This window comes from Neltuma alba, unplaced genomic scaffold (genome assembly GCF_004799145.2).
Source record: "Neltuma alba isolate B1F8T4 unplaced genomic scaffold, ASM479914v2 tig00010249_pilon, whole genome shotgun sequence".
Taxonomy (NCBI): Eukaryota; Viridiplantae; Streptophyta; class Magnoliopsida; order Fabales; family Fabaceae; genus Neltuma; species Neltuma alba.
Genome location: NW_021635176.1, coordinates 1 through 24998, shown reverse-complemented (window position 1 = coordinate 24998; position 24998 = coordinate 1). Strand labels below are relative to the sequence as shown.

General features: G+C 32.0%; 3 protein-coding genes across 3 annotated transcripts; 1 reads left to right on the top strand and 2 right to left on the bottom strand.

The window, feature by feature from the left end:
- Positions 1 to 3811: 3811 nt before the first annotated feature.
- On the top strand, positions 3812 to 8944 carry LOC114755327 (SNF1-related protein kinase regulatory subunit beta-1-like). Its single transcript, XM_028944197.1, has 4 exons — positions 3812 to 4089; positions 7644 to 7825; positions 7948 to 8110; positions 8373 to 8944. The coding sequence occupies exons 1-4, from the start codon at positions 3922 to 3924 to the stop codon at positions 8700 to 8702; spliced, it is 843 nt and encodes a 280-aa protein (XP_028800030.1). The 5' UTR covers positions 3812 to 3921; the 3' UTR covers positions 8703 to 8944.
- A 2604-nt stretch (positions 8945 to 11548) lies between these two features.
- Positions 11549 to 13499, bottom strand: LOC114755328 (calmodulin-7). The gene is made up of 2 exons (XM_028944199.1): positions 13328 to 13499; positions 11549 to 12229 (listed from the first exon to the last, which is right to left on the bottom strand). The coding sequence occupies exons 1-2, from the start codon at positions 13401 to 13403 to the stop codon at positions 11856 to 11858; spliced, it is 450 nt and encodes a 149-aa protein (XP_028800032.1). The 5' UTR covers positions 13404 to 13499; the 3' UTR covers positions 11549 to 11855.
- A 6205-nt stretch (positions 13500 to 19704) lies between these two features.
- On the bottom strand, positions 19705 to 23265 carry LOC114755329 (protein TRIGALACTOSYLDIACYLGLYCEROL 2, chloroplastic-like). Its single transcript, XM_028944200.1, has 6 exons — positions 23191 to 23265; positions 21990 to 22548; positions 21538 to 21873; positions 20642 to 20757; positions 19881 to 19971; positions 19705 to 19807 (listed from the first exon to the last, which is right to left on the bottom strand). The coding sequence occupies exons 2-6, from the start codon at positions 22506 to 22508 to the stop codon at positions 19715 to 19717; spliced, it is 1155 nt and encodes a 384-aa protein (XP_028800033.1). The 5' UTR covers positions 22509 to 22548; positions 23191 to 23265; the 3' UTR covers positions 19705 to 19714.
- Between the last annotated feature and the right edge of the window lie 1733 nt (positions 23266 to 24998).

Below are 24998 nucleotides of genomic sequence, written 5' to 3'. Positions count from 1 at the left end.
TTTTCCTTAATTAACTGGCTAAAGTATACTTTTAATAATTTAACTTTATATAAGATTTTATTTTGGTTTCTTGACTTTAAAAAAAAAAGATGTTTTTAGTCTTTTAACCCTAAAACCATCATCAAAAAACAATGACATTAAGATTTTGGATGTTAATAAAATATTTTCAACTCCTAACATATTAAATTTAATTTTTATAAAAATTATGATTGTTACAAAAAATATCATTTAATACTAGTGATTTTAGAAGGACTAAAGAACTGAAAATATACTTTTTAAAATTAAGTGATTAATTAAAATTTTGTCTAAAAATAAAAGACTAGATGTGTATTTTAGTCTAATTAATAATTTAATTAATTAATGCAATGACTAATGAGGAACCGTTTCCTATTTGGGTGAGACATTTAAAGTGATTCAATTGTCCCTCAAAATTAATTAGGAAATGTAAAACAAAAGGCACATGAGAATCTTATCCACATCAACTCCTTTGGACATCACGTGATTGTCACGCCCCACCACGCACACAAACTCCTCATTGCGGCTCTCCGCGGGTCCCACACGGGGGATCCTTTGGCCACGTAAGTTCACACTCAGCTTCCCCCACTAGCGTCACGCGCCTCCGGCTCACAGCAACCTTTATTTATTTATTTTTTTAGAGTGGTACACCCAGCATCTCAAAATATTTTTTTGATATATTATTACTTAAAAGTATTCTATAATATATCCAGTACTTTAAAATATTTTTAAGATGTGTTGAACACTTTAAAGTATTTTTTTTTTGCTTTGTGCCGAATGTACTAAAAAAATATTTTTTTTGATGTTAGATGTACATAGAAAAAATACTTTGAAGTGCTGAATACAATAAAAAAAAATACTTCATGGTATTATACACACATAAAAAAAATATGTCAAGGTGTTGGATACATCTGAAGATATTTTTGAATGTTGTATATACTTTAAAAAAAAAGTTTTAAGGGGGTAAATCTACCTTAACTTTTTATTTCATAAGCTTTAATTTTCAGATCACTTCTTCAAGACAAGACTCACAAATGAGGGATTTTAAATTTCTGCCATTAAAATAGCATCGATTCTATGCAATAATAAACATCATTTTCCTAGTTGGGAACAACAATCTTTTGGTTTTTTCTCAAAGATAGAATAACGTAGACCATAGAGGGTATCAAATTTGAAAAAGCTGTTCTTTTTTTTTTTTTTCAAATTAGTTAGATATTCAATTTAATATTAAATATAAAATTACAATTTACTTCTTTTTTTATATTTATTAGTTTTAGTTCTTTTTTCCTCGTCAGTCTTCTTCTGTATTTTTTAAGTATTTATACGTTCATCTAATTTTTAATTTAATCTTTTAACTTTACTATACTAGTACCATTAGCTTTTATATAATACTACTATCTACTAATGCTGACAAGGTAAAGTTACAAGACTAATAGCGTTAATGAAGTAAAATTAAAAACTTAATAAAGAGAAAGTATACATGCGAAATTAAAAATTAAGAAAAAATATGTATCTGTAATTTTTTTATTAAAAAATTAATTAAGTTAGATATTTATAAGATATTCTTTTTAATTATTTGAATTAAAAATGTCTTTTGATAAAGACAAGTTTTTAACATGTGCAATCAATAATTTAATATAGATAATTTGAGAAAAAAATTATAAACTTAAGAGTCGAACGCAAGAGATGAACTTTGAAACCAAATCAGTCTATCACAGAAAAAAAGAACCAAAACAACCCTAATTAAGTTTTATATTTAGGATTTTAGTAACTATTACCTTGTTCTTAATATAAAAACTTGTTTGATTTTTATTTTGGTTCTAAATATAAGATTTCAACAACAATAATGTTGGTCCAAGTGGAAAGGATTTACATCTTAACATCATGTTGGATCCCGCTACAACGCCTGACTGTATTTTAAGAGATTAGTGTTTCACCGTTCAGTGGGAGGATATTCTGGGCAACAACAAAAAAAAATACAAAATTTCAATTCACTTTTTCTCTAATATTTATCTATATTTCTAAGATAGCCCTTATAATATAGTAATTATAGCTAATATACTTAATTAGTAGGATATTTTAGAAAAAAAATAATACATATTTACTACAACTAACTAACTTAATTAATTTTTTAATATACTCAAATTAGTCAATTAATTCTTATATTAAAGACCAAGATAGTACTTCCTCCTGTCCTTAATATAGGACCCAATAGTTAAATTGGTTTTGGTCCTAAATATAAAACTCATTTATCATATTTATTAATTTTCTACATTACCCTTATAGATACTCCCTCACCATAATCAAGTAAAAAAGGGAGAGGAGGTATTAAGAAAGATAGTTATAGTGTTTTAGAAAAAATATATTATATTTTTATAATTAACTAACTTACCTAACTTTTTTAATCTAATCAAATTAGTTAAATGAGTCTTATATTAAGGATCAAAGAAGTATTATTTATCCAGTAATGATTATCGCTGATTTATTAATAATTAATTATTGACATTGGTACCTAAGATATAAAAATGTCTTGTCTTGTGTTGTTCTAGAAACATAAATATTCAAAGTAAAAACAAATTATTGGGTTGAGTAAAATGCAAGAAAAGCCATTTCATTGCTTGATGTGCCATTTATTAATTTTTCAACAAGTTTTTCTGTGGGCCAAAGATTCTCAATGGCTTAAACCGAAAAATATGTTGAACTGAACAAATTAGTCCCACTCGCAGCCGGCAAGTGAAATGCAAACGCCGGTGGTAGTACCGTGATAGTGTAGGATCGTAGCATTAGCATTACGAGTCGGCCAAAATAAATATAAATTGAAAACAAAGGGCTAGTACAACTTTTGCATCTGAAACTTGAATATATTTATGTTTGGATACCTCAAATTTTAAATATGTTTTTATCTCTTAAATTTAGTCCATATTAAAATATTAGTCCTTATAAATATAACAATGTTAAAATATATTGAAGTGTTATTATCAATATTAAAGTAATACTACCTCTGATCCTTAATATAAGACTCTGTTTGACTTTTATTTTAGTTCTAAATATAAGACCCCAATCCATTTTGTCTCTTATATTTATACATTTTTTTTCAAAATAGTCATTCTAACAATAATAGTTCTAGTCAATACACTTGATTAGCAAGGATATTTTAGAAAAGGCAACACCTATTTAGAACAAATAACTAACTCAACTTACTTACTTCCTTAATCTTTTCAAATTAGTCAACTGGCTCTTATAATTAGAACCGGAGGTAGTAATATATACTCACTAGATAACATCTTATTAGATTTTGTGTCGATAACATGAAAAAAAAAAAAAAAACAAAGAACAAGTTCTTTAACATAATTATTTAGTTATATAATCCGTTATTAACACAAGATTTAATCAGATATCATCTCGTGAATCCATATTACTATTTTAAAACAAATTTTAATAATGCCACATCTTTAAGAACTAATATTTTAAAATAAAATAAATTTTATGAACTAAAACTATAAATTTAAAACTTAAAGAGCCAAAATTAAAATGAACCGAAATTTTGGGACTCACAAAATACATTGATCCAAAATAGAAATAAAAATAAAAAGAGGGAGCCAAAATTTCTGAAGCTCAGTTTCCTTTCTTGAGCAGAGCAGTATCTGTCTCTCTCCTCTCTGCTCTCCATCCATGGCAGACCTGAAGAGAGCGGTTCCCTCCACTTCAGCACGCGTTTCATCCTTCTTTTGAAACTCCTTGACTGTCGTTTATTACAGCCATCGTCGTCTTCTACTTCTTCCGCCACTTCTGCTTCTACATTCCCACAAACGGACTCAACTTCCTCCAACTCCAACCTCAAAGTTCTGTGCTGTGTCGTTGTCGCCTTGCTTTGAACCTGAAGAGGGAGCTTTCTGTAGAATTTCCATGGGAAACGCTAACGGAAGAGAAGTTGGACATGCTGACAAGGATGTTCATCGATATTCCGCTGCTGATCCTGGCCTCCGTGGGAATTTCCTGTTGGATTCTCCGCCTCCGGTTCGACCTGCTGTGGGTGCTCCGCAGTCGAGGTCGCCGATCTTTTCCGTTCCTCAGGTTCCATCCTTTTAGTTCAGTGCTCTTCCGGGTTACTTTCAATTTCTGAGGTGTCGTTTTTATTTGCATGCGAGTAATGCATGTTTTTACTTTAAATGCGTGTGCTAGTACATTTTTATGGATAATTGGTTGGCTATGGAGTTTGGTTTTTGTTAATCCACTATTTCTGTGGCCTTTCACCGGTGTAACTGATATTGTGTGCCTCCTTCCCAGTGATTCTCAATTCTTGTGAAGGTGCAGGAAAGGATTTGGTTAAGTTATGTTTGGAGGAGCTTCTTTTACCTTATTATATGGTTCGTAGGTCGTAGATGCTCTGTTTGGTTCAGTAACTCCGTTCAATTATATTAAGTTTGGTGTGTGTGCGCGCCCGCCTGGGGGTGGAGGCCTTAGAGGGAGATTAATAACCAGTGTAAAGGGACATTTGTTTGGAAGTCAAATCTTCAAACTTTGTATCAAGATCTTTTGGAAAAACACATGCACAAAAATCTAACAGTGCTGGGAGTTCTGTTGCTTATACCCTATAATTCTGACGAACGTGACTTTTCTATATAATAAGCATGATGATGATTGAAAATAGTGCGGCTCAGTTTTGAAATTTTGATTGGATGTATGGGATGGAGTTATCAAAATTCTGAAAGAGTATAAGAGCAGAAACACTGTAAATCTTGGGAACTTGTCACTTTAGACTGCTGGCCATTTGCAGAATTTTTGTCATCTGTCGTCATAGTTCCGCAACCTTGGTTCGGTTCTGAGTGTTAAGAACTTCTGGAATTATGTATATGTTCTTCGCTCTATATTACCAATCTAGATGACAAATGCTGCCTACAAAATACTGCCTAACATGGTTTATTTTACAAGTATCCATTGCAATGAGGAGAACTCGACAAGGAACTTTTGTTCCCCAGTTAACCTTTCTCTCTTTCCCCAACCACTCTTGTAGGATTCTTATTTATAAGCAGATTTACTGTCTATTCACTATATGATTTTTGCTTATTTTCTTATGGTGTCAGTGATTTCTTATTTCAATTTCCTAATATATAATGTGATTATATATACATACATATATATATATATAAAAGCAGTTCAAACTCGTCATCTTTTAGTTTTCTCCTCATCTTTAAAAGTGAATGAATAACTACATATAAATTTTACAAGTGTTTGCCAGGTCTTTATCCTGTATAATCTCTATGCTAAGAAGAGTATAGTCTTTTAAACAATGTGCATTTCCCCTCCCTAATCTCTCTGTGTAGAGCATAATCTTCCGAACAATTGTGCAAATTTTCAGGTTTTGGGGCTGTTGGGAGCAGAAAAATCATTTTCTAGCGAATTAAAAGGAACTCATTAACATTCAAACTTTCCATTTTCCAAGGTGGGAGTCATTTTTAAAAACAAATTTTAGCATGGATGATTAATTGAAGTCAGCATATTTCCTTCCCCTCATTATATGACGCATCTGCTGATTCCAATTACATTTTTTAGGCCCAAATTATGAAAAATTTTCAGTTTCTCTTACAAGTCATTCATTGTTTCATTATTTATTTTAGCTTCTCAGGGTATAGCCGGAAACAAAAAATTTACTTTTCAAAACTATTGTTTTCATAATAAATTTTGTGCCTTAATTACTATGGTAAAATCCAATGTGATGGCCTGATGGGTATTGCTTTGCAGCATAGCTGTTTGCTCTTGTTGATACCAGCGAGTAGAACTCGCGTCATTCCCTGCTTATGATACCGTGAATGCTGAAAACTGGAAAGTAAAAGCCAATTGCTAATTTAGTAACCCGCTTTTACTAATGAATGTGTTGTCTTGCTCCTTGCATGGGATGGCAACTCACATGTATTTGCATCCACAATACTAATAATAATTAAAACAGTTCTCTATTTCTCATTTTTATGAGTGCCTTTCAAAATGAACCATGCATTTAAGACAAGGGATAAATTTCAATGTCTGAGTGAGGATTTGAAAGACAATAGTATTGCCCTGCATTAGATGGCATCGTTGCAAGGTAATTTATGCAGTAACAAAGCATGATTGATTTAGAATTCAATCTGGGAATAGTAGTTCCTAAATGTATTGCAATTAGTGTTATTTATACATATCTTCTCTCAGAAACTGTGCTTAACTTTTTCTGTCAAACTGACATGCAGCCACAACAGCAGATGAGTGGTTATTTTCTAACGGATTGTATCAGTAGCCTTTCTTATTGTTGCACAAATGTGGGATGCAGTTCTTTGCAACTCCAGCTGTTTGTCATATTCCCTTGAATTACTTGAAATATTGGCCAGTTCGTTTCCTCAGTTATAAAAACAATACAATTAAATTATTGGATGCTTGTACGGCTGCATCAGAAAACAGAAATAAAGATGAAAACTCTCAATTCTGGGAATTATTAGGAATTGGATTCTGTCAGCCTTTTTTAAGTTCATTGCTAAGGTTGGCCATGAAGGCATGGCTTCTTTATCATTGAATACTCGTATCCTTTATTAATATGATTATCTGTGAAAAATCGATTACATTACTTTGTATAGGTATTAAATTTTGTAAGAATTAATGTCCTTGAAATATTAAATATCTTTCTTATTTAAGAATGATTTCATTTTTGATTTTGCTTGAATTGGTTAAATTCTACTCCAGCATCGTATTTGTTTTTCCTGCACACTCACTCTGCCTGTGTGTTATGGGTGAAGGGATTTCAGCTTGGTTTACTTTTTTCGTAGCCTCCATTTGGTTTTAGAGGCCCTAATATCAAAAAGGATATGATATTTCTGGCAGTTGTCTCAACTTTTCTGTCTCTTGTCTGTTTTTATTTTCCTGATTATATTGGTTGCTTGTGGTCTTACCTTTTGTGCAAGCATAGCTCTACAAATACTTTTGCTCGCATAATAGGCTCAAAGATGCTGATTTTGAGACGTTCCTCTATTCTATTATTTATATTGCAATGGGAAGATGATTTGAAAGTCCTAAATCTGATTCTCTCTGTTCAAGTTCTTTTTCTTTTTTTTTTTAATTGAAAAGGCCCGCTATTGTCTAATGAAAGTTTGCATACGTGAAACTATGTTGACTTGAAGGTGATATGATTGCATAGAGAAGACTTTACGAATGTCGTTATAACTAAGCGTTTTCAATTATTGGCCTTACTGTTCTTGTTACTTTAATGTTATGTGCTTTGGAAAAACTCTTGTGCATTGAATGACAAGGTTGAAATGGATTTTGGAATTAACTTTGCTGAGCTTAGGGGATAAGATGATACGACTTAAATGGAAGTTTTTTAAAGATTCAACTTATGATCGTAGGTTATATATCGTAGTATGCAGATATGTTTATGTGCTGCTGTTCTAGTTGACTTTACATTTTCCTTCATGGAAATGGCTAATGTGCCTGCTAGCAGTTTATGTGTGTGATATGTGTATATCAACATCTATATATGTCGCTACATCTTTTGGGCTTTTCATGTCTTAGCCCATCAAGAAACACCAAAAACATGTTATTTTCTAAATTTTTATATTGGAAAAAATGCGTTGTTATCAACTTATCATCAGTGTCTTTCTTTGTAGGTTGCTGTTGCCCCTTCACCTAGAGGTAACGTCTCTCCTATTCTCAGTCATTTACGGAAGAATGAAACCCCCCATGGAATTGTTGATCAACCTCAAGAGCGACAAATTCCTGTCATAATAACATGGCATTATGGTGGTAGCCATGTTTGTGTCGAGGGATCTTGGGATAATTGGGCGCATAGGTTAGAATCTTTCACTTTCACTTTGGTAATGCCAACTTCATTGTTTGTAACGTGGAAGTAATTATAGTTGCAAATGTTCAGTAATGAACTTTATAGCATAAGTGCATTTGTATTACTCGCAGGAAGATACTGCAGAGGTCTGGCAAGGATTTCTCAGTTCTAATGGTCCTGCCATTGGGCATATATCACTACAAATTCATTGTTGATGGCCAACCTAGATATCTTCCAGAGCTTCCTCATGTAGCTAATGAGATGGGCCACATCTACAATCTTCTCAATGTTAATGTAAGCATCATTTTTTGCCTTCCGTTTTCTTCCCTTTATGAAATAACATTGAATTATTTTTTTGAACTTTCTGTTTTGCAAATAAAGTCCATCCTTCTATATGATTTCTATACATATTAAACCAATAATTAATGTAATATTTATCCCATCACACCCATCATGACTTCTCCGGATTATGATAAGTGTGTTCTTATCACCCTGTCCTGAATATTCTGTTTTTGTATATCTAGACATGAATTGTTCTTTCTTTTGTTTCATGCAGGATTACGTGCCTGAAAACCCCAAATGCGTGAGTGAATTTGAGGCTCCACCATCTCCAGACTCCAGCTATGGTCAATCATCCCTAACCGATGAAGACTTTGCAAAAGAGCCAATGGCGGTTCCTTCACAGCTACACCTGACTGTCCTAAATAAAGAGAACTCAATTGTAGGTAGCCCTTCGAACTCCAAGCCTCAACATGTGGTCCTAAACCATGTCTTCACTCATAAATACTCGGCCTCCCAGTCTGTTGTTGCCCTTGGATTGACCCACAGGTTCCAGTCCAAGTATGTGACAGTGGTCCTTTACAAACCACAAAGTGTGCAAAAGTAAATATACAACGGATGTAACATCCCTTTCTTTTATGTTTCATTCTCTTCTTTCTTTCTTTTCCTTTCTTTTTTGGGTAGCTTCAGCCTGTAAAGATAAAAGCATACATCAGCTTTAAGCTTTAAGGTTTTGTGATATCCTACATTCATACAAGAGAATATACATGATGCATTTTGGGTAGACAGGAAACAATAGATGAATTTAGTGATTGAAATGTGGATTTTATATATAATCATGTTTTTCTATTTCTCAACTTATCAGAATAATTCATGTATAAATATAATAATCCTAATTTTCGTGTGTCAATGGCTATGCTCCTTCATGGTGATTGACATATTGCCAATTTTCAAAGTTGAGGTTTTTGCTATTTGCTGTAAGTTTGAAAATCTTGCAAGTCTCCAATGACATTATCTTTAGTTTAACAATTTTCAACTCAGTTTTGACCCTTTTAAAATTCGGAAAAATTTGATGAATGAATGACTAAAAATATTTTTTTTATAGTTTAAAAATCAATATATGTAATATAATGTCACGTTTTCAGAACCCACGCGGTGTATGGGCTCACAACTTAGTTTCATCAATTCTTTCAAGGTATAATGCTGAATCCACTTGTATTTGTGATCATTAGAATGTTTCTCACTTTTTCTCCTCATTTTGTTAACCACATAAATACAAGTCATATAAAAAAAAAATACAGGGCATGTTAATAGACAAAGCAAATGGGTTGGCAATTATTATAAAAGGAAAAGGAGGTGGATTGGGGGAGGGGGGATTAAGTTTCATCCTGAAACCATAAGAAAGGAAGTAAAAAATGGAAACAAAACATTTAAAAAAGCAAAAATCAAAGTTTCTATAGATAGTCATCTCATCTCTTATTCTTAAGTCTTATCTTAGTTTATTTTTTCCTGGATAAGACACAATGATATTAAGAAAAAAGAGTTTTAAACAATACAATAAGTTAAAATGCAGAAAGAATTGCTAAACATCCTAAGAAAAGAAGATAAGAACGCAACTTTGATTAAAGTATGGGAAAAAATATGAAGCAATGATAAAATTTCATGCTAGGTTATAATAGATGAATAAGTAAGATCAGTAGGAATACGAATCAAAGGACTTGTGAATATAGTTGATGGTGAGCAATCGTTTGGATGCGCGTTATCTTTGTTGATTCAAGGGCAAAAGTTGTTGATTATGTAGCGCAAGTCAATCAAAAAAAGATTATACTCCTGCTAAAATGTCTATACGTAAATGGAATATTTATAACATTCTAAAAACTAAAATACTTCAATTCTAAATATAAAGACTAGATAACTAATTTATATATATTAAAAAAATAATTAAGTTAATTATTTATAATAAATATGTATTAGGTTATCTAAAATATCCTTGTAATCATTACCCCCATTGATCTAATCAATAAGAATAATTTGAAAAAAAATCATAAATTTAAAAAACAAAGTAAATTAAAGTGTTACATTTTAAATGAAAATACACTTTTCAGCTAGTTCATACATTTATAGGATGAGGGAGTAACAACAAAAATCAAATACTAGAACGTTCCACGAATAAAATTAAAAGGATGCTTCGTTGGTATTTTGGGCTGGAAATCATCTTCAACTTCTACATCTTAAAGAATAAAAACAAATTGCAGGCCTTATATATTTAAAGCGCCCCAAGATTTTTAAGAATTTGGTACTATATATACTTTTCGATTCTAGCAGCCATACTTAAATCTTGGTTCCATTTCTACAAATTCATGTAGAAGAGATGATGACATAATCTCAATTTAAAAAGATTGTAATATGAAAGCTACATGATTATCTATGCAACATAGTTTTGAGGATCCTTTATGAGAGGTTTTAATTTTATTTCTTAATATGATTAATTAATGAAATGGACTTCTTTTATATGTAAAATGAAAAAAAATACATTAAATATTTAAACATCTCTAAAGTGTAGTCCATAAAAAGAACAAGACCCATTGAAAATATCGTAGCTTATAAAAAAGACCAAAGGGAGTATAGATAGTAGTATATTTAGGGGGGGAAAAATGTTTAAACATCACTTGTTCCCACTTCTTCTCTCATTTTTCTCATACATTCTCTTTAAATAAGAGTATATTTAGAGAAAGAAATACATTTCTAATATATTTATTATTTTTAACCGATTTAACTAATTTCTTAATATACACACTTCGTTATTTGAAACTCATACAAAGCATCAGGGAGATATTATCAGACTAAATAAGCTCATGAATTATATAGAATTTGAGATGATTTATATAGTTGAGAATTTATAAATCATATGACTACTGCAGATGAGACCAAAACTGCATAGGTGATCGTGATTTGTGGCTTTTGCCCATTAATGCATAGGGTTACAGTTTTTTTCTTTTTCCCAAACAATGCCTCATCCAGGGCGACATTGCCGATACTTCTAGAATAAAGCCCAAGGCCTGAAGTGCACAATGCATTTTCAGGGACCACCCGATTTAGGTTTTTGCCCAATCCAATTATATTACTGAACAGCACTATGATTGGATCCACATCCTCCAATTGCACTTCGCATGTTGTACCTTTTCAAAATACCCTTCATGCAATTAAGCGTCAATTTATCTGGAATACCATTTTTTTTAATTGCTCTTAAATTGTGTCGTTGGGTCAAAGAAGTTTTATATTATGGACTAGAGAAAGTAGTAAGAGATGCAAAAGACGGGGGAATGCAGAAAAAGAAATAAACACCAGGTCGGTTTCCCTCCCACATCAACATCTATCTATTAGTTTATTAGTTTATTCACGATACAACCTGATCCTTCTAGTTCAAGACCAAGTGACCAGAAGAAACTATGATATGACAACATAAGTAAATATTAACAAGACTAGTCACCCAGAAGCAACAACACAAATTGCATCCAATTTTTAAGGTTCATAATGACCAAAAAAGAGTAGAAAGCAATACATGGTGGAACAAAGCTAAGCCAACCTACTGAACAGAACAAAGGGGGAAGGTGCAGAGCAAACAAGTAGGATAAGGATACTAATGTCAGCAAACAGGAAAAGACAGCCAACCAACCGACCAAAAATACGCTAATGACACCCCAAATAAAGATATCCTAATATAAATAGAATTCTTTTCAAATTTTGGCTTATTGGTCCCTCACTTGGCCATCATGACCTTGACAAACTCCTCGTAGTTGATCTGACCATCACCATCAACATCAGCCTCGCGGATCATCTCATCAACTTCTTCATCTGTCAGCTTCTCGCCAAGATTTGTCATAACATGGCGGAGCTCGGCTGCAGAAATGAACCCATTCTGGTCCTTGTCAAATACACGGAAAGCTTCCTTCAGCTCCTCCTCTGAATCAGTATCTTTCATCTTCCGAGCCATAAGGTTGAGGAACTCTGGGAAATCAATGGTACCGTTTCCATCAGCATCAACCTCATTTATCATGTCCTGAAGCTCAGCCTCAGTTGGGTTCTGCCCAAGTGATCTCATCACAGTCCCAAGTTCCTTGGTAGTGATACAGCCTGCAGAATATTAATAAATTAATAAATTTGATTTAATAAATTTCAGAATTACTATCACATGTTATATTTTCATTGGAATCTTATTCAGAGGAAGCTTCGTTGAGAAGGTCTACCTATAAGCTATAAGCAACCACATAATAGAGATTAATGACCATTGGTCAATGATATGGACATCATTTTCACGACCAACAGTAAATGACTATATAAGGAAGTCATTGCCCATTGGGGCATTTCAACGCAGGTGCGCACTAAACAACCAATTGTCTCATTTCTGCTGTTAAATCAAGTACCGGCTAACTAAGCACTAGAGCTAACAAATTAGTCAGTCTCCATACGACAGCTAATTCCTTGGAAAACACTACATTTGACGACCATTTTCAAATGAATGGACATAATTCTTGAACTCAAGCACCAACCCCAGAGGAAAAAGCTCTCGCCAAATTGTTACCTAGCAGATTCAGTAACGCTGGCCAGAATTCAATTAGAAAGATCCTCCTTCGGATCAGAAGTATGACAATTCTCATAAACAGGATGACACTAACAGTCATAGATCGACTAATCATAAAAGTCCAATCCAAATGTCATTGACAGGGCTATTTCATCTCAGAAATACCAGCACATGCCATAGAAAAAGAAAACAAAATGCTGATCCAATGCATTAAACTTAGAAGGCCCTTTCCGTATTGGACTGTCGTAAATCAGGAGCAACAACTTGATCATCAGCAAAAGCCGTCTGATCGCATCACAAGGCTAAATCAAATCTCTCGCGGAGATTAAAAAGAAATGCGAGAGTGAAAGAATTTCGTAGGCATAGAATCAGAGAATACAGACATTCATCACATCAACAATCACACACCACAAATAGACAAACTCAAATCAAAAGCGAAAAGTCAAACAAGAAGGAACCCTAGATCCCGCAGATTATGTCAATTTCAAAAGGCCAGGGAGCAAATTCGACATACATAACGGCAGGTCAATCGCAACCAGATCTAAGGAGAACACAAAGCAAAATTATGCAGTAAAATAAAGAAAACACCCGAGAAAATGAAAGCAAAGACAGAAAAACATGAAATAAAGAAAGGATCTGAGAAATGAGACCATCGCCATCCTTGTCGAATAGGCTGAAGGCTTCCTTGAACTCGGAGATCTGGTCGTCGGTGAGCTGATCGGCCATTTCGGGGAGAGAGAGGGGATGAGGGATTCAAAAGAGAAAGTGGAAGAAAATGGTGTGTTTGTGATCTGCGTGGTCTGTCGGGAGGATGTGGAAAACAATTGAGAACGAATCAAGAAGCAGTGGCTATTTATATGGGGTTAGGGATGTCCCAAGCTCGAGTGCGTCATCACGTTCCCCGAGCCCCACTCACTCCTTTTTTCTTTTCTTTTTCTTTTTCTTTTTTTCCTCTCAATTACTTCTATTCAATATTTCAATTAACGTAAAGTAGTAAATTTGTCCTATATTTCTCTCTCTTTTCATATCTAAATATAATTTTTTCCAAACTATCCTGTTAATTATGTAAGTTTAAAAAATTTTCATCGCATAGGTAATTTCAATACAAATAATTAAAAAAATATTTTAAAAAATTAATATATAATTTTTAAATGATTAATTTAATTAACTTTTTAATATCTATAAATTAGTTAAATTTTATATTTAGGATTGGTAAGTAGTAACTCTTGGTAAGTAGTAACTCTGCTTCATAGTATAAAAGCTAGTTACAAATTTAATTTAGTTCTACATATAAGATTTTAATCGACTCTATCTCTAATATTTATTTATTTTTTCTATGAAGGACCTATAGTGATTGCAAATTTTAAAATATTTTCATAAAAGGCAACTTATACCCATGATTAATAAGGATATTTTAGAAAAGATAATACTCATTTATTAAAATAAATTAACTTAGTTAATTTTCTTAATTTTTGTAAATTATTATCTAGCTCTCATAGTACTCCTTTGATCCTTAATGTTGGATCTAATTTGAAAATTGATGTTAGTCTTATATATAAGACCTATTTGATATGTTATCATTTTTTTTCAAATTAACCTTATTAATATTCTCTTAGCAATAATCAAATAAGAGAGGGAATAAGAGAATTAAAAAAGATAATTAGAGTATTTTAGAAAAATAAATATAATACATTAACTAATTTAACTGATATTTTTAACTTACTCAAATTAGTTAATTAAATCTTACATTAAGGACTAGACGAGCATTTGTTTTTGAATAAATTATATTTACGTTATTTTTACATTTAACATACGTTATTTTGAATACACTGTGCATGTTTTTAATAATTGTTTTCAATTTATGGAATTTTGTTGATAAGACACTTTTTATTTTTTTTTAATTATTTTCAAAAAATAATTTTCACGTCATTGTATCAAAATTTTAAAAGAATTTGTATAGTTTATTCAATAATTTTAGGGTCATACTTGAAGAAATAAATTTAGAATGAACTATATCTGTTTTAAAATTATATGTTTCTAACCCTCAAGTGGCCCCATATTGTTCCCCCTTGCATCAATCTAAATCTAAAATATCAGTGATGACAAAACATTTATTTAATCATTTGGAAGCAGAGGCTTAATTTTTTTTATCTTTATGGTTTAAAATTTATAATAAAATAACTATAGTTTTAAGAACTTTTAATATTGAGACCTGAAGTCACAACAGCTACAAGCCTCAACATTCATGGTTTCTTACGAGCACTGTACATTTTCATTAACTTTTATATTGATTTTATAATGCTACTAAGATAAGGAGTTGATTTATAACTCACAAGATCGTGGATTCAAATCCTCCTATTGATATTAAGATATTGTTGGTCGACGATCTGTAAATATATCTGTAAGCACCAAGAAAATATTGATTTCATATTTATACTTATTAGTCTTATATGATTGTTTATATTTTTGTCCCTTTTTGTTAACATAAATATATATATTTATGAAAAAAGAATATTAATTGTATTGATTGCATGTATTAATTATAAATATCATAAAATGATCTAATTAATTTTAAATATTTGACAATCTAATGCATCTAATTTATTTATTACATTCAATAATTTATTAAGAATAAAACAGCTTGAAATTACTAAATTTCAAATTAGGTTTGATAACAACACTCTAATAAAGTATTGACAATATTGAATTTGCAAGTAACAACACATTCTTTTAAAAATTTCTTATTTAGAATTTAGTGATTTTAAACATGGCAAGTATAATTTATAATACAAAAATTTTTAAAGAAATAATCAAGAAACGTATTAAAGATTGAAAGTTAAAGTAAAACTAAAGGGGAAAAAGCTTATTTAAAGCTAATATAATACTCTTCGGTCCTTAATATAAAACCCATTTAACTAATTTGATTAGATTTAAAAAGTCAGGTAAGTTAGTTAATTATAAGAAATGTGACAAGTTTTTTCTAAAATACCATAATCATCTTTCTTAATATCCTCTCTTCCTCTTCTACTTGATTATGGTTAAAGGAGTATTCATAAGGTTAATTTAGAGAAAATTGACAAATATGATAAATAGGTCTTATATTTAGAACCAAAACCAACTCAACAATTAGGTCCTATATTAAGGACCGGAAGAGTATAAAGTTTATATCAAATAATACTATTATTTACAAATAATGTACAATGAACTCAATTATAAAAATTTAGAATAGTAAACGATACACCCCTTTACTATGGTTGTTTGATATATGTCACAAACGTGGCAGTCAAATGTGAGAAAAAGTCAAAGATAAGAGCTATTAGTGATGGCAACAAAGGGGAAAGTGGGCTGATGATGGCCGTTGGGGGGAATGAATAGACTTGATTTTTCTTAGGTAGTGTTTGGATAAAAACCAAACTATGATTTCAGAAGTGCTTTTACGAATTAAGAAATAAATATGTTGAGGAGGTTATCTCGTTTTGCGGAAAAATGCTTCTGAAACCACGGTTTTGGAGCACCAAACAGAGCCTTAGTTAATTCAAAGTTGTATTATTGGAATTACATGTGGGAAAGTTGAAGGAATTAATAATACTACCTCCAGTCCTAATTATAAAAGTCAGTTGATTAATTTGAGGAGATTAAGGAAGTAATTGAGTTAGTTATTGTCCTAAATAAAAGTTGTCTTTCTTAAAATATCATTGTTAATCAAGTGTATTGACTAGAACTATCATTGTTAGAAAAGCTACTTTGAAAAAAAAATATAAATATAAGAGACAAAGTGGATTGGGATCTTATATTTTAGGACTAAAATAAAAGTTAAACAAAATCTTATATTAAGGATCGGAGGTAGTAATAGTTTAAAAAAGTCCAAAGAAAGCGAAGAATAATCTTCGCGTCCTGTTCGTGGGTCAGTCTGATTACCCCACCCCAGTGTCTTTTTCTATGCCATTTATTATTATCTTCCAGATGCTTCATACTTTTCTTTAACATAAATCAAATACTATTTTATTTTTATTTTTTTTGCTATTCAGAATGACCATTCAAACTAATTTGAGAGCTTGATACTGAAATTCTGAAATTTGACAATGATATCCTATAGTTGTGTCAAATAGTTACACAAGTGTTTACGTATCGCCAACAAATAATGTTTTATATTTTTAATTCTTTTTGTCAGTATATTTTTAATTATGATATTATAACTAGTACATTTTTAATTCTAAATATAAAACCTTTGTAGTATGATCGATACTATAAAATAAATCTTATACTTAGGATCAGAAGAGTAATTCTTTTTCTACCCTACTCGTACTACGAACACATGTTGAATTGAATTCCATATCTTTTTCTCTTTCCTTCTTTCTTTTTGTTTTTTTTTTTTGCTTTTTTTTTTTTTGGTGCAAGAGAGGGGCACCAAAACAGGTACTTGAATTGATTAATTGAAAGATTTGAATGTTTAGGATCCGTTTGCTATAAGGGAAACGGAGGGAAAGATTTTGATGAGCTTGTTTTAAAAAATTTGAAAAAGTAGGGTTAAAATTTTTTGATTAATTTTAATTACTTTTTTATCTTACATTTTCTCTTTATCAAATTTTATAACCTCACTTTTTTAATTTTTTAAAACGAATTCACTAAAAATTTTTCTCTCCTTCCTTTCCTTTCATTTTCCTCATACCAAACAGACCATTGATAATTAACTTATGTTCTCGGAATTTCCTTACCCCAAAAAAAAATTAATAAGAAAAACAAAAACAGAAGCGTTACCCATAACTCAACCTTGACGCTTTCTTATCTTCTAACCATAACTCATTGACGTTTGCTTCTCCAAGCCTTTTTAGTTGTTGGTTTTTTTGCCGGAACATTTTTTTTTAGTGTAAAAGACGTTACATGAAAACCAAACATCTTCTTATTTAATACTCTCCGTTCCTTTTATAAGAGACAAATAACCGAAATACGTTGATCAAAAAAACAGTTAAAATTAGTTAAGAACAATTAATGTGTAAAAAGTATAATTTGTTTTCCAAAAATGCCCTCATTAATAAGGAAAGAGAGCAAGAGAGAGAATAATTAAAATATTAAAAGAAAGAGAAGTGGGAGGAGAGAGAGTGTGAGTTGGAGATAATAAATATGGGTAAAATAGGAAATCAACACAAAAAGTAGAGACAACTTTTAAGTGTCTCTTATATATAGGAACATACCATAAGCATCAAATGTCTCTCTAATAAGGAACGGAGGGAGTACTACCTCCGGTCCTTAATATAAGACCCTGTTTGACTTTTATTTTGTTCCTAAAATAAGACCTCAATCCACTTTGTCTATCATATTTATGCATTTTTTTTTCAAAATAGTCCTTCTAATAATTATAGTTCTAGCCAATATAGTTGATTAGTAAGGATATTTTAGGAAAGACAACACCTATTTATTACAAATAACTAACTTAACTTCTTTCCTTAATCTCTTCAAATTAGTCAACTGGGTCTTATAATTAAAACCGGAGATAGTATTCATTTTATTTATTTCAGAAAAAAGCATACTTCTTACAAAATTTTCTATTTTAATTCTAACGTAGGAGGTAGAAAGTTTGGACTTGCTCCCCTCCCCAAAAAAAAAAAAAAAAGAAATGCCAAATCGTGGTAATCCTAAATGGTTATTTTACGCGGTTATAAATATACCTCCAAAAGAAATAGAATAGAGAAAAGTAAAATAATTAACTCTTCTGAAAAATTTGTGGCTAACATGCAAGTCCAAATCATTGTTCATTAATTTTAATGACAAAATGTTTAAGATAAATTTAAAAGGCTGACGAAAATCTTGGTAGGTCAGAGCTCAAAACGAGCTCATTACTAGTAAATTACCCATAAATAAGATGCTTACGTGAACTTGAAAATTCAAACTTAGAATTAAACCAACATTCATTGACCCCAATGTTTCAATTCTGAATATTTTGATTTTACAAAGTACATGTCTAAATCATTGCCCATCATATCTACAGATTCATTCCTAGGGATTGCAAAATCAAGCGTAGATTTGGTCACAACCATGTTTTAGTTTTGTCCGGTAAGATTACAACTCCCATCCTATTTATAACTTTCAAATTTAGAAACAAAGTTAATGCATTTATAAACTACAATTAGAAATTTATCTTAACATTTAATATATCTTTTAATTTTATTTTTAATTATTTATTCTCTCTCATTTATCTTACTCTGTCTTATCATCTTTTTCCGCACATATTCTTTTTTTTTTTTCTCATTTATTATAAAAACATAATTAAAAATAAAACTATATCTCCAATCTATTTATTGTTTTTAATAACAAATTTTAACTAACAATTTATTATTTATGAATTAGTTATTTAAAGCTTATAATAAGAAGCTAAAGGAGTATAAAATTATCTTTTCAATATATTACAGAAAAAGCACAAACTTCCATGTCAAACAGCAATTATATTGAAATGATCCCACCAGAAACATATAACTATAAAAAAAAAAGGATTCATTTGCTGATTCAAAAAAAAAATTCATGACAAATGAATGATAAATTCCGATGCAAGAAATGACAAGATTTTTTATTAATTATATTCTTTTATCATGATCTCATGGTAATTTCCCCTTATATTGGTTGCATTCACGCGGGCTAATTGCACAAAGAAAAGAAATTTAATGTTCAGCGGTGTATCCTTGGAATTAAGCAGGTGATTCATCAAGAAACTTGTGAAAGCATTGATCCAAACTATGTCTAATTTGACACAACCGAAAAAACACCATGGAAAGACTGCTGTAAACCTGTAATAGCATTCTTCTTCAACAGGCAATTTAGCTGGGGAATGATAAACCACTAAAAATCACCATCATCCAACATAATTTATATATGATTTATAAGCAGGACAGAGCTACCTGGGCGGTAACATACTGCACTAAGGTATAGTAAAAACACTCCGAAAATCTCAACTAATTGCTTTGTCCTGCTCAATTGTTGGGGTTGATGAAAAACTCCGTAGAAAATTTATCACCTGATATATTCTATTTAGTTGGAATTCAACATCAGAGCAATCTGCTCAGAGACTTGATAAGTATTTTCAGGTTCTTTCTTGTAGTCTCATCGCCAGTAAAACCAAGAATATCAGAGCTGATATTCTGCAATAATAAACATCAAAAGAAAAGTTATTCATCATCAATTAAAACTCTAGGCTGTTGTAAAGGGCTTTACCTCAATGTTCTTCAGGGTGAAAATAAGAGTGTAAATGGATTTCTGAATCAGTTCCGTGTTCTCAGGGGTCATAATGGAGGAGTTAACCCTTCTGCATAAACATGTGATCTATCGATCAGCTGTCACATACTTCAAGAATGGACTTCAGGGTAAAATAAAAGGTGAATGAACTCTTTAAAATCAGCTCTCATGATGAATGAATTTACCCTTCTCCAAAGTTAAAAGATATCCCTACAAGTCTTCAGGAATCTAATCTAACATCCTATTTCTGATTTTTAAGTTTCCTGTGGATACTACTAATTCAAAAAAAAAAAAAGAAAGAAAGAAAATGACATACCTATTACAAATAATAAATAGAGTTTTCAAGCAATCAAGATATTCATAGACTGCAGACTGAAATGCTACTACTTTGACCATTTAAAACTTGTGCCCACGGAAAAAATATTTAGTTATCATGATAGTTAGACCGCCCATGGCCCAAAATCCAATCTTTGCGTACTTTTGCGCAGGCAGGCCATTGATTGGACACAAAATTATGAGCAGAAACAACAATTATAGACAGCATCGGGTCTATCTTAAACATAGGACAAGAACAACATAACTTCATTTAAAAACTCCAAACAATTGTCCACGTCTTCATCCCAAATCTCCTCAATCTATTCCAAGGTCAGATGTTAAAAGGCTAGTTGTCATTTTCCACACTAATGTCCATGTGCCGCACTGCTACGTGTGTGCAGGCATATTGGAGTAAGACAACTGACCTCAAATCCTCAGAGGCTTGTGTAAGGCTTCGGGTTAAATTCTCAGCTTCTTTCAACAGCCCACTATCATGAACTTCAGCCAACAAAGGTTGAATGTCTTCAGCCATGGCTTTGATCTGGGACATCACTACATCAAAGCCAAAAGTATGGGTATTAGAATGCATAACCGAATAATCACAGAAAGAGAGTAAATTCCCAACAACAGAAATAAGGTACATGGATACCAAAGAGATTTAGAGAACATATAAACACAGCAGAAAGGTTACTGAAACTTCTCATTATCATTTTGTTTAACTATTTGCCCATAATTACAGTGTTGTAGTATCACCACAAACTGCTAGAGCGACCCAAACAGCAACGGACTGACAGTTAACTGAGATAATTTCCTCACATTTTAGATGATTAAACTGATTTTACATGCAGCAAAATTCTAAGTCACTTAACAGATTATCTCAAGCTGACCAAAATTATTTCCTTTTGCTACCTATGAATGCTTAACGGACAAGAGCATGGATTGTAAATGCCCAGAATGTGACAAAATATCTCTACATGTCAACCTCCATCTCCTAAGTTCCTTAATACTCGAATTTAGCATTTAATAGTAAATTGATTCACTACATTTAATACATACATACATACATATATATATATATATAGGAGCAGAAGAATAGAATTGAGTTCTCATACAACCATTTCAAACAGATAACAAGGGATTGGCATTCTTGTAATGATTTAACACATCACAAGCTGCACCTAACAATGACTCAACTTCAGGTTGAGAGAGAAAAAAATTTTTACTATCATGAAATTATCCAGGTTTTACTGGAAAGAAAATTGTCTATCCTGTTGAAACAATTTATTACCATGAGTGATGCATGACTAACATAGAATAGTACATCACACCTTGTAAGAAGTGGCCTTGCTTCTTCAACGACAGAAGAAACTCGTTCAGCAAGGAGATACGTATTAAAAACGCCAATTTCTTCAACATCTCGTCCAATACGGGTAAATATCCCAACCAATGCATCTAAGCTGACTCCTTGGTAACCCTTCATCTTTTCTCGATCACATACAATAAGACCTTCTTTCTGACATTCTTGGTCAAGAGGTCCAGCTGTTGGTGTTGGTACTGGGTCTCGAGGAGTAATGTCAATCAAAGTTTCCATAAGAAGGCCAGACTGATTAACTTCAATTAATGAATTTCGGGGTATGATTGTTTTGTCATCTTCAATCTGCAAATTAAAATACAGAGATTTAGTATATTGCACCAACCAAAACAATGAAATGCAAATCCAAACAAGTTTGATGCAAACATGGTTGCATAATTAAGCTAATCATAAAAACAAACCTCTACAACTGCTTCGATACTTTCTAATGAAGGATTCACACGAATGACATTGCCGACTGTCACTCCTCTAATCCTCACAGGAGTTCCAGTGCTTAAACCACAAGCCTGAGCAAACTCAAACACAGCTGTGTACTTCCTGAATTTGGATCGTATTTGAAAACCCCTCAACCAGGCCAAACTGAGTGCAAATAGAACTGTACCAGACAAAAGAAACAGTCCAACCCCACCTTCCCAGATACTCCTACGACCAAACCCAAAATCACTTAATGGGCGTAATGTTTTCTTCCAAATAGTACGAGGTACATCCAAAATAACTGCAAGTGGACTCTTCGTTTCAGAAATAGATGGTGATTGACCATGTCCTGCTTCAGCAGACGTAGCCCTTATACTCTTGAATTTTGTTTGAGTTCTAGGCGGGAGATAAGGAGTGCACTTAAGAGAATTCCCCGGTAAGATTAATAACGACGAAGACAAAGCAGTTGGCACTGTTGAGCCCTGAACTAGTCGTGTCCCAGCCATATCTGATGCAAACGCAGATCACAGATGATGCACCAAGGAGCTGTAAGGGAGAAAAAACCCGTCAAATAATCAATTTCGTAAGTTTCAAAACTGACAAAAATAACTCGAGCAGAAAAAGACGTAACACTTGAATGAGGTACGCTAATGATATAAACCAAAAGAAGTTATTTTTTAAAAAGATTATATAAGTTTAATACAAGTGTAACCAACCCTCATTTCTCCTTTCCTCACTGTTTCGTTACGTCTTAGGTTTGATACAGTAAATATAAACAAAATTAAAGTAGGTAAGACTTCCACCACGGCAAATGGAATGGATAATGAATAAAGATCACCTCCGCATCAGTTTTACTTGATGTCAGTTTCCGGCACCCCAATCCCCAATAAGATCGATACAATCTAGGAGTAAGTTTCAGGTTGTAACTAAATAGCCCTCACAAGTGATTCTTAAAACCAAAATTTTTCATTGAAACGAAAACTCAGACAATTCACACTGTTGAGTGAATAATCTTTGGCAGTGAAGTAATCACCAAGCACTGCTTCCCCCACCGAGACCGGAAGGATTAAGGAATGAATCATTTGCGCACAGAAATGAACCCAAAAAGTGAAAAATAAAATAAAATTCGAAGTGATTACTAGTTGATATTAGAATTAGAGGTAAGCTGAGAGAGAAGAAACAACATACCGAGAATGGAGGCGAAAGATCTCTATACAGCTGATTCATCCATCGCCAATTGGGTGCGACGCCCAAAGAAGAGGACGGCTGGTAACAAAAGGAGAACAGAGATGGCCAAAAACAAAAAGTTAAAGTTAAAATTAAAATTAAAAAAGGAATACTGAGCCACAATTTTCACGTTGCAGGGGACGAGGCCCAATACAGCCCAAGATAATACTACACACGGTCCATCCGAAGTTTTTTACCAGAATTTGTTTTTATATTTCTAACGTAAGTTTGAATCATTATTAGAAGTGCTCACATTCAATACCCGAAAATATCTAAATAGGATTTCTTTTAATATGATAATATCTGTGTTTAGCAAAAACAACAGTAATATAACTCCCAACCGGGGTTAAATTTAGTAGAATGGGACTAGTTTCTTATAAAGTGAAAAATTAAGATTTAAATTTCTATTAAGAGAAGTATCTATACTTTGAACAATAATGAGTTGGCTAAACTATTAAATTTGACAACTTTAATTTATGTAAGTTTCATCCAAAACAGTGAATATCTTGCAGATCATCCAAAGCTCATTATATTGAATGGTCTGCAAGATGTTGGAATTCAACCAAATTGAATTGGTCGATTTTGATTTTATTTGTTCAAATTTGGATTATTTTGGTTGAATAATTGTTTTAATTGTTGGATGGATTTTCCACTTAGATTTGTACAAAATTCATAAATACTTGATACAGGAAAAAAAAATTTAACAAAATTAGACCTAATAAAAAATATGACAACAATCTTGTGGATTAAATTGCTACACATCAAATTAGAAATTACAAAAAAAAAAATTCGTTGTCTTTGAAAACAAATTACCTTTTTTTAACAAAAAAAAATTACGTATGTCTGACATTTATTTTCATAAAATTTCAAATTCTAGATATTGTATCTTGTTGTAAATAATGTGTGAGTGTGTCAATGAAGAGTCCCGCACTACTTGGAATTATGAGAGTCTAAGTGATAAGTAATCTTAGATTACTAAATGAGTCAAGAGGAAAAGTGGACTCGTACGCACAATGAGTCACTGGAGACAAATCCAGCAATTTACCCTCATCTCTTATGCACGAGTCAAATGTAATACTGAGCATTTTATTAGAGATATCTATCTAATTAATATATCATTTTATTACAAGTATACCTTTTTAATGTTCATAACCAAAGATTTTACTTATCTTAAATAGTCACTAAACAAGTTAATTACTACTTAAAATCGCACTTACTTATGAGTTAATTTCCATTAGCCACATTTAAATGTGCCTAATGATATTGTGATTCACGGCCTATCAAAGGTGCATGAGAGTGAAGTTCATGATAACCCCTTGAGCTTTGAGCTTTCAAGCAACTCTCTCTTCCCTCCTTCTATTGTTCTATCCCGTTGAGTTCTCCTATCTTTCGCTATTTGCTCACCCTGCTTTTGTAAGAAGAATCCGTTTAATCTCAGAGAGTGCCGCTTCTTGCTTTGCTAGTTATTATAGAATAACTCTCAAGCACAGTGTCCATAGAACACGACTTGGATTTACCGTTTTTCTGCAAGTATTATTGTCAACAGAATTTGCATAGCATTACAGAAGAGTGGAAGATCCATTGGATTTTTAGAGAATTTAGTTGTGGCAAACATATCTTTTATTAAATGTCAAACTAATAGATCTTAAAGAAACACTGGGGGCACGTAGGGCAAAAGAGAAATCCTATTTGGCGCTAAAAATCAAAAATTATAATGACTTTGAGCAGACGAAATGATAATATTTTATCAACTTCAACTTTTTCATGAT